Source organism: Hydra vulgaris, chromosome 07, assembly GCF_038396675.1.
Source record: "Hydra vulgaris chromosome 07, alternate assembly HydraT2T_AEP".
In the NCBI taxonomy this organism is placed as follows: domain Eukaryota; kingdom Metazoa; phylum Cnidaria; class Hydrozoa; order Anthoathecata; family Hydridae; genus Hydra; species Hydra vulgaris.
The window spans coordinates 36,661,691-36,683,551 of NC_088926.1; the positions used below are offsets into that span (position 1 = coordinate 36,661,691).

A 21,861-nucleotide genomic window follows, 5' to 3' on the forward strand; every position below is an offset into this window, starting at 1 on the left:
AATATAATATGTACTGTACCAAATATTTTTTAAAAATATAAAATTTTAAGGTTCCCCCTCTTAGAAAAAATTAAAAAAAATTTTTTTACCGTATTTTTTGAGTATTTTTGCCTAATATTTTAACAAATATATTCGGTAACTACATTAACTTTTCACACAGTACTATTTACTATCTTAACTATATTGAATAAAAAGTTTGACTTAGTTAAACTAATTTAAGGGCCCCTCCATATTAAATAGTCAAGTGGTTTTATAATTTGACCACGTCAGTAAAGTAAGTTTACCTGTTGAATGCAAAAAGTGCATTTTAAATTGATTCGTTCTTGTATTAGCGGCTGGGCCAGACAAAAAATAATGATGCTAAAAGTGTATTGTACTCAATATGATGAATGAAACCACCACGTTTTATTCTTTCGGTCAATATTGTTAGATTCAGTTGATAATCTTTCTTTGTATGGCAGGTGTCTAATTTCTGGTATTAACTTAGTCTCACGTTTCTCACATTTTCGAGTATATTAACATCATTTTAAAGTAAGGATTCTATATTTAAGGCCGGCGCGAAGAAGGGGTGTGTGTAGGGTGAGGGGGTGAGGTGACATCCCCTTCGTTCATTTAGTCGGCAAATGTAGACCCCTTAGACAAGTTAGTAGGTAAATTTAGACAATCAGTCGACTAATGTTGACCATTCAGTCGGAAATGTCGACTAGTGAGTCGGTAAATTTAAAAAAACGAGGGCTTTTTATTTTTTTGTTTTTGGTCGCTAAAAGTTGTGATGGTGCCCCCTCCCAGTTGACACTCACTCGCGCCGGCCCTGCCTATACTTGAACATACTTAGAGGTACAGTTGTACGTAAACACAATATAGCTTCTTGAAAAAGTTACAGGTTTTATTAATGGAAAACATTGGAAATAATACCTACCGGTGGGCTTTCGGTGGGTTGCATCGCTCGACCCGGACCAACGCCATAAATTGAAAAGAATGAATCATTTATCCTACTTTTTCACGTAAAGGCTTTTTTATAAAGTGGCATCTCAGTTATTGCACCGAAAATATATTGCCAGTACATCACTAAAAAACAAGACTAAAAAACAAAAGTCAAGGATCCCGCGCAGCATCAACTCCTGCTTCAAATAATGAAAGACCATTGCAAACAATCTTCTTTTCAAGGACGATAAAAAAATTTAATGAATCTGATATTTTTTTTTATACAGTGGTAATTGTATCAAGCTTACAATAACAGAAATTAAATAGCTTAAAACTACTTGGGTATTTAATTCGGGGAACCCTTAAATTAATTTTTTTTAGTTGGATTTTTTATACAATTTAAGTAAGATAGTAAATAATATAGCATGAAAACTTAATGTCGTTATGGAATATATTTGTTAACATATTAAACATGTTTAATAAAGAAAAAGTTGAAAAATATTTTGTTAACAAAAATGCTTAAACAAAACGGTAAAAAAGAATTTTGTCGACTTTTTTTATGTGGGGGGACCCTTAAATTTTTATATTTAAAAAAAATACTTGGTACATATGATTGTTTTCTTAGTCTAAACCTCAATATAAAAGTTGGCAAGGTATTTCTAAAATTTTGCGGGAATGGGATACCCTAGGCTATCATAAGATATAATTTTTACTGCGTGTTTTAAAACTACTTTTAAAAAAAATTTTTACTATGTGTTTTTTTAGCATATTAGAGAATTTTTTTGAATTAATTTCTTTTGGCATTGCACAAAGCAGTTGTATGTCGACCGTAGGTCAATACTTATGCTCATTAGATGATTAAGTTGTAATCATGCACTTGGTTACATAAACATGCACTTGGTTACATAAACATGCACTTGGTTACATAAACATGCACTTGGTTACCTAAACGTGCTCTTGGTTACATAAACCTAAAATTGCTTTAAACATGATTAAAAGTAAAATTAAAAAATAGACATGATTGAAAAAATTAATAAAAAAACTTTGAAAACCTCAAAACGCTGAAAAATTGTAAGCGCTGGAATTAAAAAACTTATGATTTTTGGAATACTGAAATAATCGTTTATCAGGAACTGCTTTTATAAAAAAAATCAGTCGTTGCTAAAAAAAATCAATCGTTTCTAAACAAAATTAAATTTGGCTGTGCCAATCATAATATAACATCAATAACAACCAAATACTGCATACTATGTGGGTACATAATTATGTATGTAATAATTATGTAAATTATTTTTTACATAAAAATGTAAAAAATATATGTAACTAATGTTTAAAAAAACAACCCAAAAACAGTAGTGTAGGTTTTTTTGATGTTTAAGATGTAACGCTTTGTGGTATTGTGTGAACTCCTTTTTAAGTATCTTCATGATTACGTTAAATATATATATATATATATATATATATATATATATATATATATATATATATATATATATATATATATATATATATATATATATATATATATATATATATATATATATATATATATATATATATATATATATATATATATATATAAATAAACAACTCACTATCGCACCTATAGTTGTTTCCTAAAGTTTTGCCAATGCAAAGTCGACATTTTTTGCTGTTTCCGGGATGACTGACTCGTTAATTTTCCTTGCTTTTATTTAATTATTACTTATTAGTTAACCTTAGTTTAGAAACTTTATGAAACAAAACCTATGAAATCTAACCAGCAGGAACTTTAACTTTATATTTAATGAAAAAGTTATTTTTTTTCAATTTTTTGGTTTTAGTAAAATAATGACAGAAATTTTACGAATAATCCAAAAAAGTACATATCTAAGCTCCAACTCAAACACCTTTCAAGTATCTTAGATTAACATGTTTGTTTATGTTAGATAATTTGTATAGCAAAGGTTGCTAAGGGACAATTTTCTTTGATTATTTTGAAATAATTTGCTGTAATTTAAACTAATTTGTTGGTAATACACATTTTTAGTCTGATGGCTAATAAAGAATAATTAAAGAATAATTTTAGTATGATGGAACACTGCCAAAATCTTGTTTTTTGCTTCGTGTTTATAGAAAACGTTTACTTTATTTTATGTGGTTGAGTATTATTTAAGAGCTTTGGCTTTTATTTATTGAATCATAGTTAAATAATGGCCAAAAAAAAAAAAAATATACAAAAAAAGTAAAAGATGTTTTTATGGTAACCAGCATGCAATTTCATCTTTAGATAAAAACAATACACATTCAACAAAAGATTCAACTTCAGCATCAACAACTAACAATCACTTATATTCTGTTAGTAACCATAACGTTATAATTGAACTAGACATTCTTAATTTAATTAGCATGTCAATAAATGCTGTTTCTGCTAAAAACATTGTTAAACAAAAATGGGATTGGCCAATTAGCCTTATATCAGTTGTAGTATTTGTAGCTGGTTTTATGAAACATTCACTTCTAGTATAAGTAAATCTCCAGAAAAAACTGGTCAGAAAGCTTTTGATGTTAATATAAGATCTATAATTGCAATTCGTGAAATAGGAAATGGTCATGAAAGTGCTTAAAACTTTTCTATGATAATGAACTTGGTCGAGCCAGTTGGAATTACAATAGTAGTCTTACAATTATATAAATGATCGACTTCGAACGACTTATATATATACATATGTATATTATGTATATATATACATATGTTTGTATATACAAATATATGTTCTTATATATATATAAATATACATATATATATATATATATATATATATATATATATATATATATATATATATATATATATATATATATATATATATATATATATGTATATATGTATATATATCTATTAGACGAAAGTATTTAAAAAAATAAAAATAAAACGCACGTATCCATCTGGTGCATCAAAGTTAAAAATCAGTAAAGTAAAAAAAGCGGCTCTACAAAAAGGAAGGCAAACATTATTTGATGTTGGAATTACAACTACTCCTAAAACATCAGATGCCCTTTACACTAGCTCAACGATGCAAAAATATGACGGTAGTATCCAATCTTCTGTTTCTGGTAATAGTGCTGGCAGTATAGAGAAATTAGCCACTTTTGAAGAATGTCAAATTAGTGGTAGTGATAATACTTCTACAAGGACCACTAGCAGTGATGGACCAGCATTGTTGCAGCCATTTGACATTGGTGAATTTGAAACAGAAAATTTCTCCCCTTCTCAGCTGGAAAAGTTTGTCATGGCTGGTCACATTCCTTTCCCACTGGATATGCCAAAAGATAATGAAAATCACATAATTCCAATGTCAGTTTTGAAAAGCAGAATGCCGAATGGGGAATCCTTCTCGCGGGATTGGCTTGTATTTAGCCCAGCAAAGACAGCATTGTTTTGTTTTCCATGCCAATTATTTTTACCTAGAAATTAACTTCCACACATCAACTTCATCCCTTGCAATGATTGGAGGATTGGGATATGAAAAGAAGTGGAAGAATCTCATCAGTCGAATTCCTGAACATGAGCATTCGAAAATCCATAAACAATGCTACATTCAGTGTTGTGAATTGGAAGCTCGAATGAAAACTGATCAGTCAATTGAACATTTAATGAATCGCCAAATTCTCAATGAAGCTGACACCTGGAGAAAAATCTTGGAACGAATCTTGGATGTGATTCTGTTTCTTGGTGAACGTGGATTGGCTATTCGTGGAAAATCTGACCTAATTGGAGATTCTCATAATGGAAATTTCTTAGGATTGCTGGAACTGATTTCGCATTATGACCCAATTCTTAAGGAACATGTGATAAAAGTTAAACAATCACAGGACAAGGGTCAACGTCTTCAGGCGCATTACTTGTCAAATCGTTCTCAAAATGAATTCATTGGCCTTTGTGCAGCTGAGGTTCGCAGGCAAATTATAGAAGAGTGCAAGTCTGCAAAGTATTTTTCAATTATGGTTGATGCCACTCCTGATGTGAGCCATACTGAACAAAGTTCGTTTGTCATTCGATATGTACACGAAAAAGAACCTGGAAAATTTTTAATTGAAGAGCGGTTTTTGATCTTTGCAGATTGTGCCAAGAAGACTGGATCTGATATTGCGGAATTAATTCTGGAAACTTTGGAAACATTAAAAATTTGTTTTGAAGACTGCCGTGGCCAAGGCTATGACAATGGAGTCAACATTTCAGGAAAATATAAGGGTGTTCAAGCAATCCTACAAAAGAAGAACCCATTGTCTGTATTCTCACCCTGTGGTTGTCATTCATTGAATTTGTGTGGACAGAATGCTGCCTCAAGCTGTACAGATGCTGAGACTTTCTTTGGAACTGTTAAAACCGTATATACGATCTTTTCTGCTAGTCCGCAACGCTGGGAAATATTGCAAAAGAGACTTCACGGTGTGTCTTTGCATGGACAATCAGGAACACGATGGACTGAGAGACTTGACAGCATTCGCCCTTTCTATAATCACTTGAGCCAAATCATTGAATCTTTGAAAGAAGTTAAGAGCTTGAATCTCACGCCTAAAGCAAAAACTGAGATTAGAGGTGCCTTAAAATATATGAGCTCCTTCAAATGTGTTCTCATGTCTGGAATTTGGCTGAAAGTTCTCACATTGATTGACCGCTGCAACCAGGTCATTTAGGCAAGAAAAGCAACTATTGATATTGAGGTGGAAAATATTGAAGCATTGATTACTCAACTCAAATCTGTTCGGGAGGAATGGCCTACAATTTTAGAAGAAGTTAGTTGCAGATGTTGCAAAAATCAGTTCTGAATTTCCAATCCACAGAAAAGTGAAACGCAAAAGTTTTTTTGGGGAGCAAATTAAAGGTGATGAACAAATTACGGAATTAACAGAAGCAGAATCAGGAGAGGAGGCAACATTTCGGAGAACGGTTTTTTATCACATTTTTGATTCTTTAATTGGTGGACTTACTGCACGTTTCACAGCAATTCAAGAAATCCTTTCTATATTCTCTTTTTTGTAGAAGTATCAAAAACTGTCTGAAGCAGAAATCAAGAGTGCTTGCTCACATTTTTCGCAAAAATATTCTTGTGATGTGACCGAAAATGAACTGACTGAAGAATTGCTTCACATAAAACAAATTCATACTGCAAATTTTGGAAAGGAACCTCTTGCCCCATTTGACTTATTAAACAAAATTTCTGAAATGAAGCTTGGAGAACTCTTTAGAAATATAGTAATTGCATTGCGTATTTTTGCTTCAATTCCAGTGACAGTGGCTTCAAGTGAGCGTTTATTCAGTAAATTGAAGCTCATCAAGAATTTTTTGCGCTCAACTATGGGACAAGAACGAACAAGTGACCTCGCCATTTTGAGTATCGAGTGTCTATTAGCAAAAAATATTGATTTCCATGATGTGATTGAAAAGTTTGTTAAACAAAAGACAAGAAAAATAATATTGTAAGAAACAACAGCTGGACTATTTAATTATACTTATATTCCAGTAATATAATAAAAAAATTTAAGCAGGCCTTTTTTTTTTTGGAGTAAAGGGGGTGGGCCCCTAAACTGAAGGATGCTCGGGGCCCCCAAATCCTGTGCACGGCCCTGGTGCAGCTGATGTGGTAGCTCTAAATCCACTTGTTGAGACAAAAGGAGGAAAGAGCCATGTGTGGAAATATTTTGGATTTGCGGCTGATGACAAGGGGAATATTATTGATAATCAAAAACCCATTTGCAAACGATGTCGCCGAAGTTTTCACTCAAAAGGAGGAAACACATCGAACTTAATAAAACACCTCAAAGACCGACACCCGGATCTGATGAAAGAGTTCAAGCAGGTAAGTTTCAAACTAATTTCAGATATAGAGCTTCTGTTATGAATTATATATCATATTTTAATTTGAATGTCTGAACCAGTCGGATAGAAATAAACAGCCAAAAAAAAGTCTTACAGAAAGATTAAAATAACAATAATAAGCTTAAAAATTAAATTTAAAAAATATATACTTTTTTTACGTTTTTTTACAACCTATTGTTAAGACTTTTCTTTTAATAAGTATTTCTTATAAAAAGTAATTGTAAAAACTCGTTTGTAAAAAGTCTTTTCAAAAAAAGATTTTGTAAAAAGTCTCTTGTAAAAAGTAAGTAAAAAGTCGTTTGTAAAAAGTTGTTTTTAAAAAGTCGCTCATAAAAAGTCGTTTGTAAAAAGTTGTTTTTAAAAAGTCGCTCATAAAAAGTCGTTTGTAAAAAGTCGTTTGTAAAAAGTTATTTGTAAAAAGTCTTTTGTAAAAAAGATTTTGACGTCTTTAATAGAATGACTTTACAGAGAAAATAAAATCGGTGACTTCAAAAGCGAAATGTAACTTTTTAAGTGACTTCTAATTAAAACGTTTAAGCATTAAAAGTTTTGAACAACGTTCAATGTTTTGAATAAAGTCGTTGTTGTTAATAAAATTAATATTAAAAATAGTTCTAAACGATTTAAATTAATAAAAAAAAATTATAATTTAGTAAAAGATAATATAAATATATATTTTTGCTGATTCTTTCCTTCTTCAAAAAAAATAAATAAAAAAATTCCAAAAAAATAAAAAATATTTATCGAAGAAAACGTTTTAGCGAATAAAGTTTTATGTATATAGTTTTTTCGATTAAAGTATTAAAGGTTTTTATCGCATTATAAAAATGGAAATAAAATTAGTTATAGAAATAGTTTTAAATTTATTATAAAAAATACATACTTATAAAATAAATAAAACTACATATATTATATTTAATTATTAGGAAAATCCTTCTAATCCTTTACTTTTTTACTTCCATGGTGCTACTAATAGAAATTATGTAATTACCTACCGTGTAAAGGATTAAACAATTTTATACAAAAAGTATTTTTTAACAAAATTTAAAATATTTAATCTTTTTACAAGTACTAATTATTTATTAAAATTGTTTATATAGGCTATTATATAGGCTATTATAAAAGCTGAGGTTTGTTATTTAGAGAAAAACTAATGTTTCATATGTTCAGACTCAGCCCATTTTTGACTTCTATACTTATAAAGTATATTTATTATATTTTCCTTTTACAGCTGCAAGCTGAGGAAGACCATGGAACACCCCCGCAAACTCATAAACAGGTAACAGTTACAGAAGCTTTTCAGTGGCAACAAAAATATGACAAAAACTCACCTGAGGCAAGAAAGCTGAACCTAGCTGTTGCTGAATTCATATGTATTGATAAAGTGCCCATTTATACAGTTCAAAAATGTGGATTCCAACAAATGCTCCATCATTTCAACCCAAAATACCAGCTTCCAAGTCGAAACTTTTTTATGTACACTGAGATTCCCCGCATGTACAATGACACCAGAGACCTCATAATCCAGCATCTCAGAGACAAATCATTTTACAGCTGCACAACAGATCTTTGGACAAATAGAACTGCAGACACTTTCATGTCTTTAACTCTGCAGTACATTACTAAATCATGGGAATTGCAATCCTGGTGTCTTGGCTGTTGTGGTCTCAACACAGACCACACTGCTGAAAGCTTGAAGGAGGCCTTTAAAGAAAAACTTGAAGACTGGAAGTTGGACATTGCAAGAATGTTAGGCATCACAACAGACAATGCCACAAATAACAAAAAAGCCTTTGAGGACTACACCTGGATTCCTTGTTTTGGACACAATCTCCACCTTGCTGTAAATAAGGCATTAGACATAAACAGGGTGTCTGCAGTGCTGTCAAGGCTTCGAAAAACTATTTCTACCTTTACAAGATCCCCAAAACTTTCACGCAAGCTGACCAAGAAACAGAAAGATCTGTCCTCTCCAGACCACAAACTCATTCATGATGAACCCACTCGCTGGAATTCTTCATACGATATGGTGGAACGTTTCTTGGAGCAGCAGCAGGTTGTCTGTACTGTCCTGGCTGAAGACAGGAAAAAATGGCATCTGATGCCAAAAGACTCAGATATTACAGTTTTATGAAACTGTTAAAGCAGTTCTTAAGCCACTCAGTCCCTTTACTGATGCACTTAGCGGGGAAAAACATACCACCCTGTCTTCAGTCTTGCCGTTACTCTGGAAGATATTTGAGTGTCTCAGTCATGAACAAAGTGACTCTGCATTAGCCCAAGAGATGAAGGAAAAGATACACGAGTATCTTTAGCATCGCTATGATGACCTGCAGCTACGGTTTCTTTTGAACACTGCAACCTGCCTTGATCCACGATTTAAGAACAGCTTTGTCTCTCTAAAGGATGATGTGAAGCAAAGTCTCCTGGATGAGGTGAAAAAAATGGGCAATGAAAAAGAAGGAATTGCATCTCGGGTGTCTAGAGGATTGTCAAGTAAAGAAGTCAGGCCATCAAAAAAATCCAAAAATGACCTAAAGTTTCTGCTTTCCACCATACAAGGGGAAAAGAAAGAAAAAGGAGAGCCAGCATCCTCAAGTCATGCACCTCTTTCTGCAAGTGACGAGATAAATGGTGAATTCTTGGTGTACGATCAGATGCCTGAGGTCAGTGCTGAGGATGATCCACTTATCTGGTGGGAAACAAATATGGGTACTCTACCTCAACTATCAGAGTTTGCCAGGAAGTACCTTTGCATTGCTGCATCTAGCTGTTCATCTGAAAGAGTGTTCAGTACTGCAGGGTACATTGTTAGCCCAAGACGCTCAAGACTGAGTCAGGAACATGTTGATATGTTAGTGTTTCTATCTGAAAATCTGGAAATGGCAAAGAAAGTAACTTAAGGAATAACTGTGTAGACCAGATTGATTTGGGTGAAAAATGTTGTTATTTATCTAGTTATTTAATTACTCAAACGTTTACAATCCTTGGCTTGAAATACTTAAATTATGCCGTTGTTGTTTTGTTTTTTTACATGTATAATAATATTTTAATTTACAACTTGTTGTTCAGTTATGGCATATTTTGTTTAATTTATAAAAATGTTAAAGTTTATAAATAAGAGTGATTATTCAGTCATGGCTTATTGTTTTGTAATTTATCTAGTTATTTAATTACTTAAATGTTTACAATCCTTGGCTTGAAATACTTAAATTATGCCATTGTTTTTTTACATTTATAATAATATTTTAGTTTATTACTTGTTGGTCATGGCATATTTTGTTTAATTTATAAAAATTGCGTTTTTTAGGTTTGTAATTTTTCATTTATTATTTGTGGAAAAAGTTGAAACACAATTTTAAACAAGTATGAAGAATGGCGTTGTTTAACTTTATTAATAAAAATAGTGTGTTTTTCAGCTAGCATGTTTTTGTGTTTTGCTTCGATACAAAGAATCGTGAATTTTTATTGGCAAATTTAGTCTAAATTAAACTTTGGTTTGGTACCGAAATTGGTACCGAGAACCGTGGATTTTCACTGGTATCGGTACCGAATATTGTAATTTTGGTACCGTGACAACACTATATACATACATTTAAATATATATATATATATATATATATATATATATATATATATATATATATATATATATATATATATATATATATATATATATATATATATATTAAATATATACATAATATATATTTATACATATGTATATATTTATGAAGAAGTCAATAATGTTATAATAATATTAACGACTAGGAAAAATAATGATATTATATTAAAATTGATAAAAATTTCTCATCATCATACGAATAAAATCGCTATTGAATTAAATCCCTTTTGTACACAAATTAATAAATGTTATCCATATGAGTATATAAAGATCATAATAAATAGAGAAGAGAAAGATAGCAATCCATTTTTTAATTTAATAGTTTAAAAACAGTCTGTTTTCATTTTTGTATTTATGTACAATGTCATCAATGTTGTATTTTGTAGACAAATAAATTAAACCATTTGGAGAAAGTTTAATATGGAAAACATTATAGTCAACCAGCTCTTCAAAAGGAATAATATAAGTTATTAATGACTCGATTTCTAAACAATATGATTGAAACTTCTTTTCAAAAAGTATGGTATGGTATGGAATCACCTTAAAGTACACATAATCAGATATTAAATTTATAACTTTAGTTTGTCCAAATTTTGGAACAGGAGGGTCACCAACAGCTGATACAGCAATAATGCCTTTAGTAACATATTTTGTTCCATATAAAACTATCCAACTGACTTTGTAAGCATATTTTATTTCAAAACCAGGTAACAAACTATAAGCATCCATCTCACTGCATAAGGTTCTTATATAATCATCGTTCAAGCTTGATAAAACTCCACATTTTTTATCAGAGGTAAAAAATGGATGGGAATTCTTTTCTGCAAATGAATAACCAAAATTTAGGCATTCCGAAAACTGACATCGTTTTGCTAATGAAAATGTTAAATTTTTAAAATTTCGTTTCTGAGCTGTTTCTTTAAAATACCGATGCGCTACTTCAAAACTAAAACACGATGCTCTGCTCGATGCGCTGCACGATGCTCTGCTTGATGCGCTGCACGATGCTCTGCTTGATGCGATGCTTCAAAACTAAAACACAATGATCTGACAAGTGGACCTAACAAATTAATTGATTCTGGTAAATGAACTAAGTAAAGTAAAAGGGAAGTATGTTTTGATCAGGAAACAATTCTTTAAATTTATGAAGATGCTCAAAAATCATTTGTTTCAAATTTTCTATTGTGTTCAATGTTATTACTAGAGAGAATACAATATTAACAATCTCTAATAATGTTATTATAAATGAGTAATACTCATCATTGCTATGTACAAATGGTGCTAATAAAAATGGAAATATTTGAAGAAAGAGTTAAGTTTGAGAAGCATTATATTTTAACTCATACTTTTCGTCACCATTGAAAACACACTGCTTTAATGGTGGTGGTTTACTTGAAGTTTCTGTGTAACCATAAGTATGAAATTGAGTAGCAAAGTTCAACTGTGATAGAGTTAAGTTGCCATTTTTGATGAATTTCAACAAAACTAATCTGACTTCGTATTGAATAACACCTTCAAGCATGTGTGCATGATATCCTGCGGTAACTGCTTTGTTACATCAAAACCAGGTAAACTACATAAAGAGCTTCGCTTGTTTTAACCAAATGTTGTTGATAAATCTGATTTTAATGAGCTAGTAACTGCTTAATCTATTTAATTGCATTCATGAGTATAACTTTGGAGTGTTCGTTGAACAAACAGTCTTTCATCAAACAGTACTTGCACGTTTTTATTATTGCAATAACAAGATCTACACTTCTGAAACGGAAAACCAACTCCTTTTTTAAAACCACCCCAAAAATGTTGACCAAGCGTATCAGCGGTACAAACTACAACCTTTCCTCTTAAAATTATTTCTATTTCATCTATTGTTATTTTATAACCATGATAAAGCTTGATAGTATCATTTATAATAGGTTGAAGAATATTTTCAATACCGTATTTACGCACCAACTTTGCATTACATATTGCTAGAAGTCTTAATGCACTAGGTTTAGATCTATACTTTTGACTTATGTTTGCAATGGAATAATAAAACATGTCTACTTTATGATATCCAGGTTTGCTCTTAAGAGGATTACACACCTCAAGTTCATCGTGATAAAAAATTAGCATCAATGCTTCTGGATATTGAAAAAAGTACTCATCATTTTTATATAAAGAGCCATCCGCAAAGTCATAAATCTTGACTACATTGAAATGGCTTCTTTAGGATCATGTTTCTTATTGTGAAATTATTAAGTAATTGTCTGAGACTATCTAGTTAAGGTATATAAATAAAAACTTCACCTTTGTTTACCAATTGAAATGTTTCATTTAATTTTTTTTTCACAACAGTTGTTCCTAAACGTATTTCAACAGAATCAACATAGGTAAAAAAATGTTTTATGCACTTTTCTTGTAATGGTTCTGTGTCAAGTCCTCTAAATAACATCGAACTTTCTAAAAACAATTCTTCCAACACAATCAAATCTGGTCCATAAATGTAAAGGTTGGAAAATATTTTTTCTTTTAGCTGTGCAGCCATGGTAGAAAATAAAAAAGACGTGCTCTCAACGATGGAATCAACAAAAACCTGTGTAAGATTCGAAATAATTAAAAAAATGACTTTAAAAAAAGTACTTGATAGAGTATTATATTTAATTAACTATTATATGAAATATAACTATTTTAATAGTAATTTAAATACTTAATTATAATATTCGTTATAATGACTCAAAAAATGAAAAACATAAAATTTACTTGAGAGAGCTTATTTCTTTTTTTCACTTAAAGTATAAAAGATGCAATAATCTTTTTAAGATCAATCTTGATACGCATAACACACATGCATGTATACACACACACATGCATGTATATATATATATATATATATATATATATATATATATATATATATATATATATATATATATATATATATATATATATATATATATATATATATATATATATATATATATATAGTAAATATACCTGAGCTACTGCTGGCTGTATTAACACATAATTTTCTAGGGTATTGCAACCATCATCCCCATTATGTAAATCTTGGTTGAATGTTTCTTCATTATTTACACCAATATTATTGTTACCGACATTCATTTCAGAAATGCATTATCATTGTCCTTACTCGAATTATAACTACAAAAATTGGCATTTATTAAAGTGTAGTTTCTAATTGTGTAAACATCCTTGTGGTGCCTCGTCACATGCTTGTATAAAGAATTGTAGCGTGTAAAACTACTCCGCATGAATTAACATAACACTTGATGGCAAAGTTGGGATTTCTGCTATGAACCATACTGATGTGACTGAGGAGATTATTTAGTAGTATAGTTTGAAATGAACAAACACTACAGGAAAAAACAGAACTCATTTTTATTTTCATTTTTTTTGTCAACAAAAATTTGATTAGTCCAAGTTTACATACCACTAGGTTAGTAATGTTTATTAATTTATATTTTTCAAGGTTTAATAGAATAATTGTTTCAATGTGTTCAGTGATCTAGCCGTTGTTATTGTTTGCCGTAGTTATTGTATGCCTTTGTTATGTTTTATCAGTTGATTACTGTTTGTAACTGTAACTTTTGGGCGCTTTTGAGCACTGATTTGGATTGTGGTACTTTTACTCTATTGAAAGAAACAAAAGTTTTGGTTAAAATAATTCACAAAATACTTTCTGGTAAAATAAAAATCTTTCCTAAAACGGAATTGGTGTTTTTTCAAACGAATCTACCACAGTTAACACAGAAGTTAAATATGGGCGCCAAAATGAATATTCAAGATTTGTTTCTCCTGATTTCAGAAATCGATAGTAATATAGTTGATACATTTAAGGGTTAGTTGCATAACTTTTAGAGCTCATTTAATTTACAAATATAACATTTATAAACCCAACAATAATATTACTATTGTTGTTAATATTATAATAGTAACAACAATATTATATATGCATGTATATATATATATATATATATATATATATATATATATATATATATATAAACATATATATATATATATATATATATATATATATATATATATATATATATATATATATATATATATATATATATATATATATATAAATTCATTCAATAAACCAAAAATGAAAACAATAATATTTGTTAAAAAATTGATATATTTGTTATTTCTCAGATATAGCAATTATCTGGAAATAATATAACGTAATATAGAAAATAGTATATTAGATATGATAGATATAGCTATATCTCAGATATAGCAAAACAGGTATTATCTGTTAAAATTAACTTCAATAATTTTAGGTTAGCTCTAATGATATCCAAAGCTTCTTATTTGAACCAATTAACTTATTTACAGCTGAGGTATGTATAGTTTTTTCTAAATACTCATTTAAATTGGTAATTTAAAATATGCCCACATCAATTTAAATAATATTGTTTACTTAAAATAAGTCTAATTGTAAATGATTCACTTGGCTAGTTAAACCACAGCCTTCTGAATATAAAATAATTAGTCAAGGTTGTATTTATATATTTATTTTCTGTTTTATTTGTTTATTTTTAGAACAAAAAAAATGAAAAATTAACAAAAAAGGTAAGTTCATTGAACCTAAAATGAAAACAATAATATGTGTTATAAAGTTGATATATTTGTTAATATATAAAATGTATATAAAATTAACTTTAATATCATTTTTGCTAAATGTTAGGTTAGCAATAATGATATCCAAAGCACTTCATCTGAACTCAACAACTTATTTTACTCAGAGGTATATGTATATGTATAATTTTTTAAATAATCATAAAAGTAACTTAAAATAAACACACATCAATTTAAATAATTTTGTTTACTTATAATAAATGACTTTATCGGCTAGTTAAACCACAGCCTTTACAAGTCTAAGATTGTATTTATATATTTATTTTCTGTTGTTGTTGCTTTTAGAACAAAGAAACCATTCACTTAGCTAACTTAGTTAAAGTAGATTTTGAAAGTATCGAAGTTACAGAAGATAAAACTAAAGTAATTATACTTATATTAGAAATTTAAATTTAATCACTGATGTTCTTAATTTATTAAATGATTTTTTTTTTCAGATTATTCATTTAATATTGTGTAAGAACACAATATAAGATTTAGGTTGTGTTCTTACACACATTTAAATTTTATAATATGATATCACTAGGTTAAATCTAGTTTAACATCACAACTAAAAGGACCGATCTACACCATTTATCAGGATCCTGGTCTTATTGCATCGTCAAAAACAAATGATATTTCTAATGAATTGTATCATAGATTGATACGAGGACAGGTAAATTGCATGATGGCCTCAATTAATAGTTATATATCAAGCGCTGAGCTTGAAGAAATGGCTAAATCATTAACATTACAATATCCTTGTATCAAGGATCCAGAAACAGTTCATGTAAGTATATTATAAATGTATATATATATATATATATATATATATATATATATATATATATATATATATATATATATATATATATATATATATATATATATATATATATATATATATATATATATATGTTTATGTTTTTTTATTATATTGTTTTACCTTTTTCATACATATGTTTTTCATTTTAGTGTGAGCACAATCCAGCTAAAACCCTTATAAAAAAGATATGGATGTACACATAGTTCGTTTTGGGCAAGAGGTTCTTTTAATGGATGGATAAAATATTTTAAGTCGAATATCAGTTTCTAACATTAATGAAGGTTTGGTAGCTTTAATATCTTTGCATTATTTGCTTAACTTGGACTATCAAAGATGCTTTCAAATTGCTTTTACAATTCTTCAATGGATTATTTTCAAAGACAGAAAATAAAATCTGTTGATATTTTATCGAATGAGTATCAAGGAGCAGTTAGAATTAAAATGACTTTGAATTGAGTGATATTAATATGAATTTATATGGAATATCTGAAATATATTGTATAATAAATATGTATGGAGCATCTCAAATATATTGTCAACATCTGAATTATATAAACTTTTTGTATGTTTGGTCTTAACATATACACACACACACACACACACACACACACACACACACACACACACACACACACACACACACACACACACACACACACACACATACACACACACACACACACACACACACACACACACATATATATATTAACAAAAAATGTAATATGAAAATTAATAGAAAATAAAATTCAAATCTTGTTTTAAACTATTATCTTTTAACAAGATTCTAAATTCTTGTCTGTATTAATTTCTTAAAACAAGAAAAGAAAAAGCTTAAATTAGAAAGAATAATAAACACACACACACACACATATATATATATATTAACAAAAAATATAATATGAAAATTAATAGAAAATAAAATTCAAATCTTGTTTTAAACTATTACCTTTTAACAAGATTCTAAATTCTTGTCTGTATTAATTTCTTAAAACAAGAAAAGAAAAAGCTTAAATTAGGAAGAATAATTCTTAATTCAAGAAATAAATTGCCTGAGTAATTTCTTGAATTAAAAATTATTCTTGCTATTATAAGTTTTTATATTTCATCTTTTTGTTTTAAGAAATAAATATTCTACACTATGAAAATGAAATTATAGTCTTGTTTTAAGATATTCTTTTCTTGATTTAAGAATTTTTCTTCTTGTATTATGAAGTTTGTATTTCTTGTTTTAAAAAAAAAAATCCTATACCACGGACAAGAAATAATATTCTTGTTTTAAGTTTTTTTTTCTCAATTTAAGATTTACGATTTTGCTGTGTTCAAAATAAATATATTTCAGACGCCATAGAACTGCGATCTCACTTAATATAATTTATCAGAGTAATAGAATAAAATATGAAATTTCTTTTTAATGTGTGTCAGGAAACCTTATTAAATTATCCTTGGTCTTACATGACGCCAAAAACGGTAGTAATTTCACTTCCTATTCATATGAAGGAAAATTGAATGCAACTCCATTAGAGTGAGTTTAAAAAAAACTTTGAAAAATCATCCTTGGTCATACGTGCTTTAACAACATCATCAACAATTGACTATTATATATGAATATGTAAAAACAAGAGATTAAAGGCCATTTTTTAAACAGCGAAATAGTCGCGCGAAGCGAATTTTTTCGTCGGTAGGCATGCGCAGATTGGATATTTCTGGCAATTTTGCTGATTAAGCATTTCGCTGCAGCGAAAAAAAAAAGTCGAAATCATTTCGACTTTTTGCGAAGCGCCAAAAGCGAAAACCAATCAAACTTTAAATATTATAACACCTGATGTCAACATTAAAAAATGCTAAAGCCTGTTATATTTAAATGGCGACTGAAATTAAAACTAGTGTTCTTTTTGATTTTCAAATTCATCAAATAATAAAAAAAGAATTAATTCATTAATAGACTTTTTTGTTTAATTAAGCGGTTTATAGTTATTTTGTTATTAGATTGAGCTAAACTTGTTAACAACACTTTCTTAAAACCGTAGAAAATGAATACTGTGAAATATAAATATATCAAGTTTAATAAACCAGACACTTCCGATCTTCAGTTTTTTGCAAGCATAGCAAATTTAAAAACAATATAAATGTTGGGTTCTTACTTGCAGAGGTATGAAAATATAATGCACTACTAAAACGGTAGAAGTTTATCTAAAGACTTTTTTCACGACGGGATATAAAAACAATAACATTAAAATATCTAGCATGATAACAGGAGTTTCTGTTAGTGACAGTGATAATATATTTATGTTTAGCACTTGGAACTAAATTTTCTTCTCATTGCTTTATGGTATTTTAGTGGTTATTTAATTATGAAATGGATAAAGCTTCTTTTGTTTGAGTTAATGTGGATTATAATTATATATATATATATATATATATATATATATATATATATATATATATATATATATATATATATATATATATATATATATATATATATATATATATATATATATATAAATATAAATGCATGTGAAAGTTAATATTTTTTTGTGGCAATTTGTTGCTGCTCTGTTCCTGAAATATATGTGTGTGTGTGTTTTTAAAATGGCAACTGAAAAAAATACTCATTTGGCGTTCTTATCGATTTGCTTAGAATTCATCCTGAATATTTGCAAACATTTGTAAATTCATCAAATAAGGATGAATTTACCAATTCCGAAAACTTCATTTCACATGCAGGGTTATTTTCGTGTAGAGTTGAACCATCTGTTGCTTCTTGCAGTAAGAGTTTTTCAACAGAAGTGTTCCTATCAGAGGTTAGCGTCTATTTTTTTAACGTCCTTTATATTAAAATTTATATTAAATTTTTATACTAAAAAAATGATACTAATTCAGTTCCATATTTTTAGATTAGAAAGTATCCATGTTTGTGGGATGTATCTCATCTTACTTACAAAGACCGAAATGTAAAAATGAATGCATGGAAAGAAATGTGTGCATGTTTCGAAACAGAAAGTAAACAAAATTATTAATATGTGCTTTTATATAAACATTAGTGCATTATTATATACATAAATGTTTATATTTATTGTTATGTTTCAGTTGATGTTTTGCAAAAAAAATTAAAAAATCTAAAAGATACTTTAAAAAAATGCATCGAAAAACGTAACAAGATGACCAAATCAGGTGCTGGTGCAACAACCTTACCTAAATGCAAATATTACGACGAAATGATGTTTTTAAATGATAAGAACAACAATGTCTCAACTCAAGCAATTTTGAGCTAGAAGAAACTATAACTGAGAGTGATATGGAAAATCAGATAACAAAGAAAAAAATTATCGTTAAAGCGGACAAAAAAATAATGCAAGAAATTTCAAACTTTGATCCTGAGTCGAAAAAAGTTATGAAAATAGTCAATGTGAAGATACTTTGTATTGCCAAAGTTTAGTACCAATATTGAAAACTTTACCGCTTAAAAAAAAAGAAGAGCTAAAATTAAAATATCTTAGTTGTTGTACGAGCTAGAGTTTGATGAGAAATACAAATAAAAATTTATTTTTGTTGTTATTTGTTTTATAAACAAAGTTAAATATTGTTTTCATACTTAAAAGTTTTAGTCCTTTTGAAAAGAGGTATTGTTTATTAATGTGCATTGCCAATTAACAGTCCCATCCGTACTAAAATATTTTTTAAATTTGTTTCTAATTTTTCGAGCATCTTTAGAGTGATTATTACATGCAGAACTTGAAATATCTTGTAATCCTTGCACATCACCAATTTTTCCTCTCCATTCACCAGGTATTAATTCATTTTTTACCATCCTGATCAATATAAGTATTCCGACAGTAATCATAATTAAGACTCTCTTTCCTTTTTGACAATAAAAAATTGTGAAGTGCTGCAACAACTTTTGTTATAAGCACGACTTTTTTTATTGAAGCAATAATAGGTCTCCTGATAATCCGAAATCGAGATGCAGCTATACCAAATGCATTTTCAACTGTTCTCCTGGCACGCAGCAATCTGTAATTAAATATGCGTTGTTTGTACGAAAGATTTGAAGATGGATAAGGCTTCATCATGTGAGGCTTTAAAGCAAATGCATTATCTCCTACAAACACATAAGACAATATTATTTCAGCATCTCTTACTTTACATGCTTGAGGAATGCCAAGCCTACCATTTTCAATAGCATAACTAAGTCGACTATTTGTATATACACTACCATCACTTTGCCTTCCACTATTTCCTATATCTATTAGTGAAAATTGATATTTTGGATTGCACACTGCCAAAAGAACAATACTATGTGTCTTTTTGTAGTTATAAAACGATGATCCAGAACACGCAGGAGCTTGTATAACTACATGTTTTCCATCAATAGCACCTAAGCAATGGGGAAAGTTCCATTTATTTTCAAATTCAGTGGCTATTTGTTCCCATTCTTTTTCAGAGGATTGTGGGTCTACTTATTTATTTTTAAAAAGTGAAACCCATATGGCTTTACATGTTTCACTTATTAATTTTCAAACTATTTTAGGACTCATGCGGTAGTTGATAGCTATTGTTGTCTGTGCGTCACCGGTTACCAAAAAACGCATTGTAACACAAAATCTTTGTGGAGCAGATATATAATCTCTCATATGTGTAGACTTTTTTTAATTAACGAACACACCCAAGACAATAGCTCTTCCAATTTCGTTGGCGACATGCAAAAATAACGAAAAAACAGTTCGTGGTCAAACAGTTTTAAATCTTTAACAAGAATATTATATTCTCCTTTTTGTTTAAAAAATTAATAAAATGTTGTCTTTTTGGGTGAGGGGGAGAGAAGGATTGTAAACACCTGACACGCCATTTAGTCGCCACCCATTTTTTCTTTTGCTTTCGTAATATAAAATAAACCCTGATAAATAGTGCTAAGTTATAGCACTATAGTATAACAATAGTGTTGTGTATGTTTAAATCCGTTTTTGAGTTAACGGCTGTTTATTGAAAACCGCTTGTTTAAATTATGATAACAATTGTTTTCTAACACCCTACAAACACCCTTTAACACACCTTTAAAAACTAAAAATATTTTATAAATATTTTTGGTTCATATTAGCAATACATTAATGAAAGTTTTGTGCCCAATATCCATTTCAAGTAATTATTGTTCTACCTGCTAAAGTTAATACTTTTAATGATAAAATTTGATAAATACAAGTCCAAATATAATAGAATCCGTAATACGTGAAGCTTTTATATTTTGCATATGTTTTTATGGTCTAATGAAGGTACTCCAGCTTGAAATAATTTCATTTTCCAAAAAAAGTTGAAAATCACTGGTGTCTAATATATATATATATATATATATATATATATATATATATATATATATATATATATATATATATATATATATATATATATATATATATATATATATATATATATATAAATGTAGAAATATTATTCCTAGGCCTCTATACATAAATATTATTGCCAAGCGATAAATTGTTGCACATCCTATTTCTACGGAGAATAAGGTTTTCGACAGTCCTAATCCGATTGACTGGGCAAAGTGTATTTTCTGCCAAAGTACCTCTGCAAACAAGTTCATATGCCCCGCTAATTCTAAGCGTTCGGATTGTTTGACAAGTTACAAATTACTTGCCGAAATTTTACCACAATTTGAGCAGGTTGATTTGCTAACGCCTGGATTTTATATTCAGCGATTAGATGATGGTAGTGGCTTTGAAAGTACTTTGATTGCGAACAAAGCTTAGTGGCATAAACCCTGCAGAATGTTTTACTATTCCAATGAACTCAATAGAACAGCTAAACGTCTTCGTTGCATATCCCTAGCTGCAGAGGGTGAATCTTTATTAAATGAAGCCCAGGCACTTCATTAATTAAAGATTCAAATGTTGAGCACAGTTCATTCAGGCGATCAATGTCAAGTGATATGAGAAAATCAAATTTGGTTTACACACAACCGGTTTGTCTTGTTTGTGATAC

The 21,861-nt window shown here is 29.1% G+C and overlaps 2 protein-coding genes and 1 pseudogene across 2 annotated transcripts; 1 reads left to right on the forward strand and 2 right to left on the reverse strand.

Annotated features, from left to right (window-relative positions):
• Positions 1 to 4,410: 4,410 nt before the first annotated feature.
• On the forward strand, positions 4,411 to 6,391 carry LOC136082732 (zinc finger MYM-type protein 1-like). The gene is made up of 3 exons (XM_065802155.1): positions 4,411 to 5,595; positions 5,699 to 5,857; positions 5,951 to 6,391. Exons 1-3 carry the CDS (start codon positions 4,411 to 4,413, stop codon positions 6,389 to 6,391), a joined length of 1,785 nt encoding a protein of 594 aa, XP_065658227.1.
• A 5,674-nt stretch (positions 6,392 to 12,065) lies between these two features.
• Positions 12,066 to 13,713, reverse strand: LOC136082733 (uncharacterized; annotated as a pseudogene).
• Positions 13,714 to 19,664: 5,951 nt separating this feature from the next.
• Positions 19,665 to 20,501, reverse strand: LOC136082734 (uncharacterized). Its single transcript, XM_065802156.1, has 2 exons — positions 20,456 to 20,501; positions 19,665 to 20,323 (listed from the first exon to the last, which is right to left on the reverse strand). The coding sequence occupies exons 1-2, from the start codon at positions 20,499 to 20,501 to the stop codon at positions 19,665 to 19,667; spliced, it is 705 nt and encodes a 234-aa protein (XP_065658228.1).
• Positions 20,502 to 21,861: the final 1,360 nt, after the last annotated feature.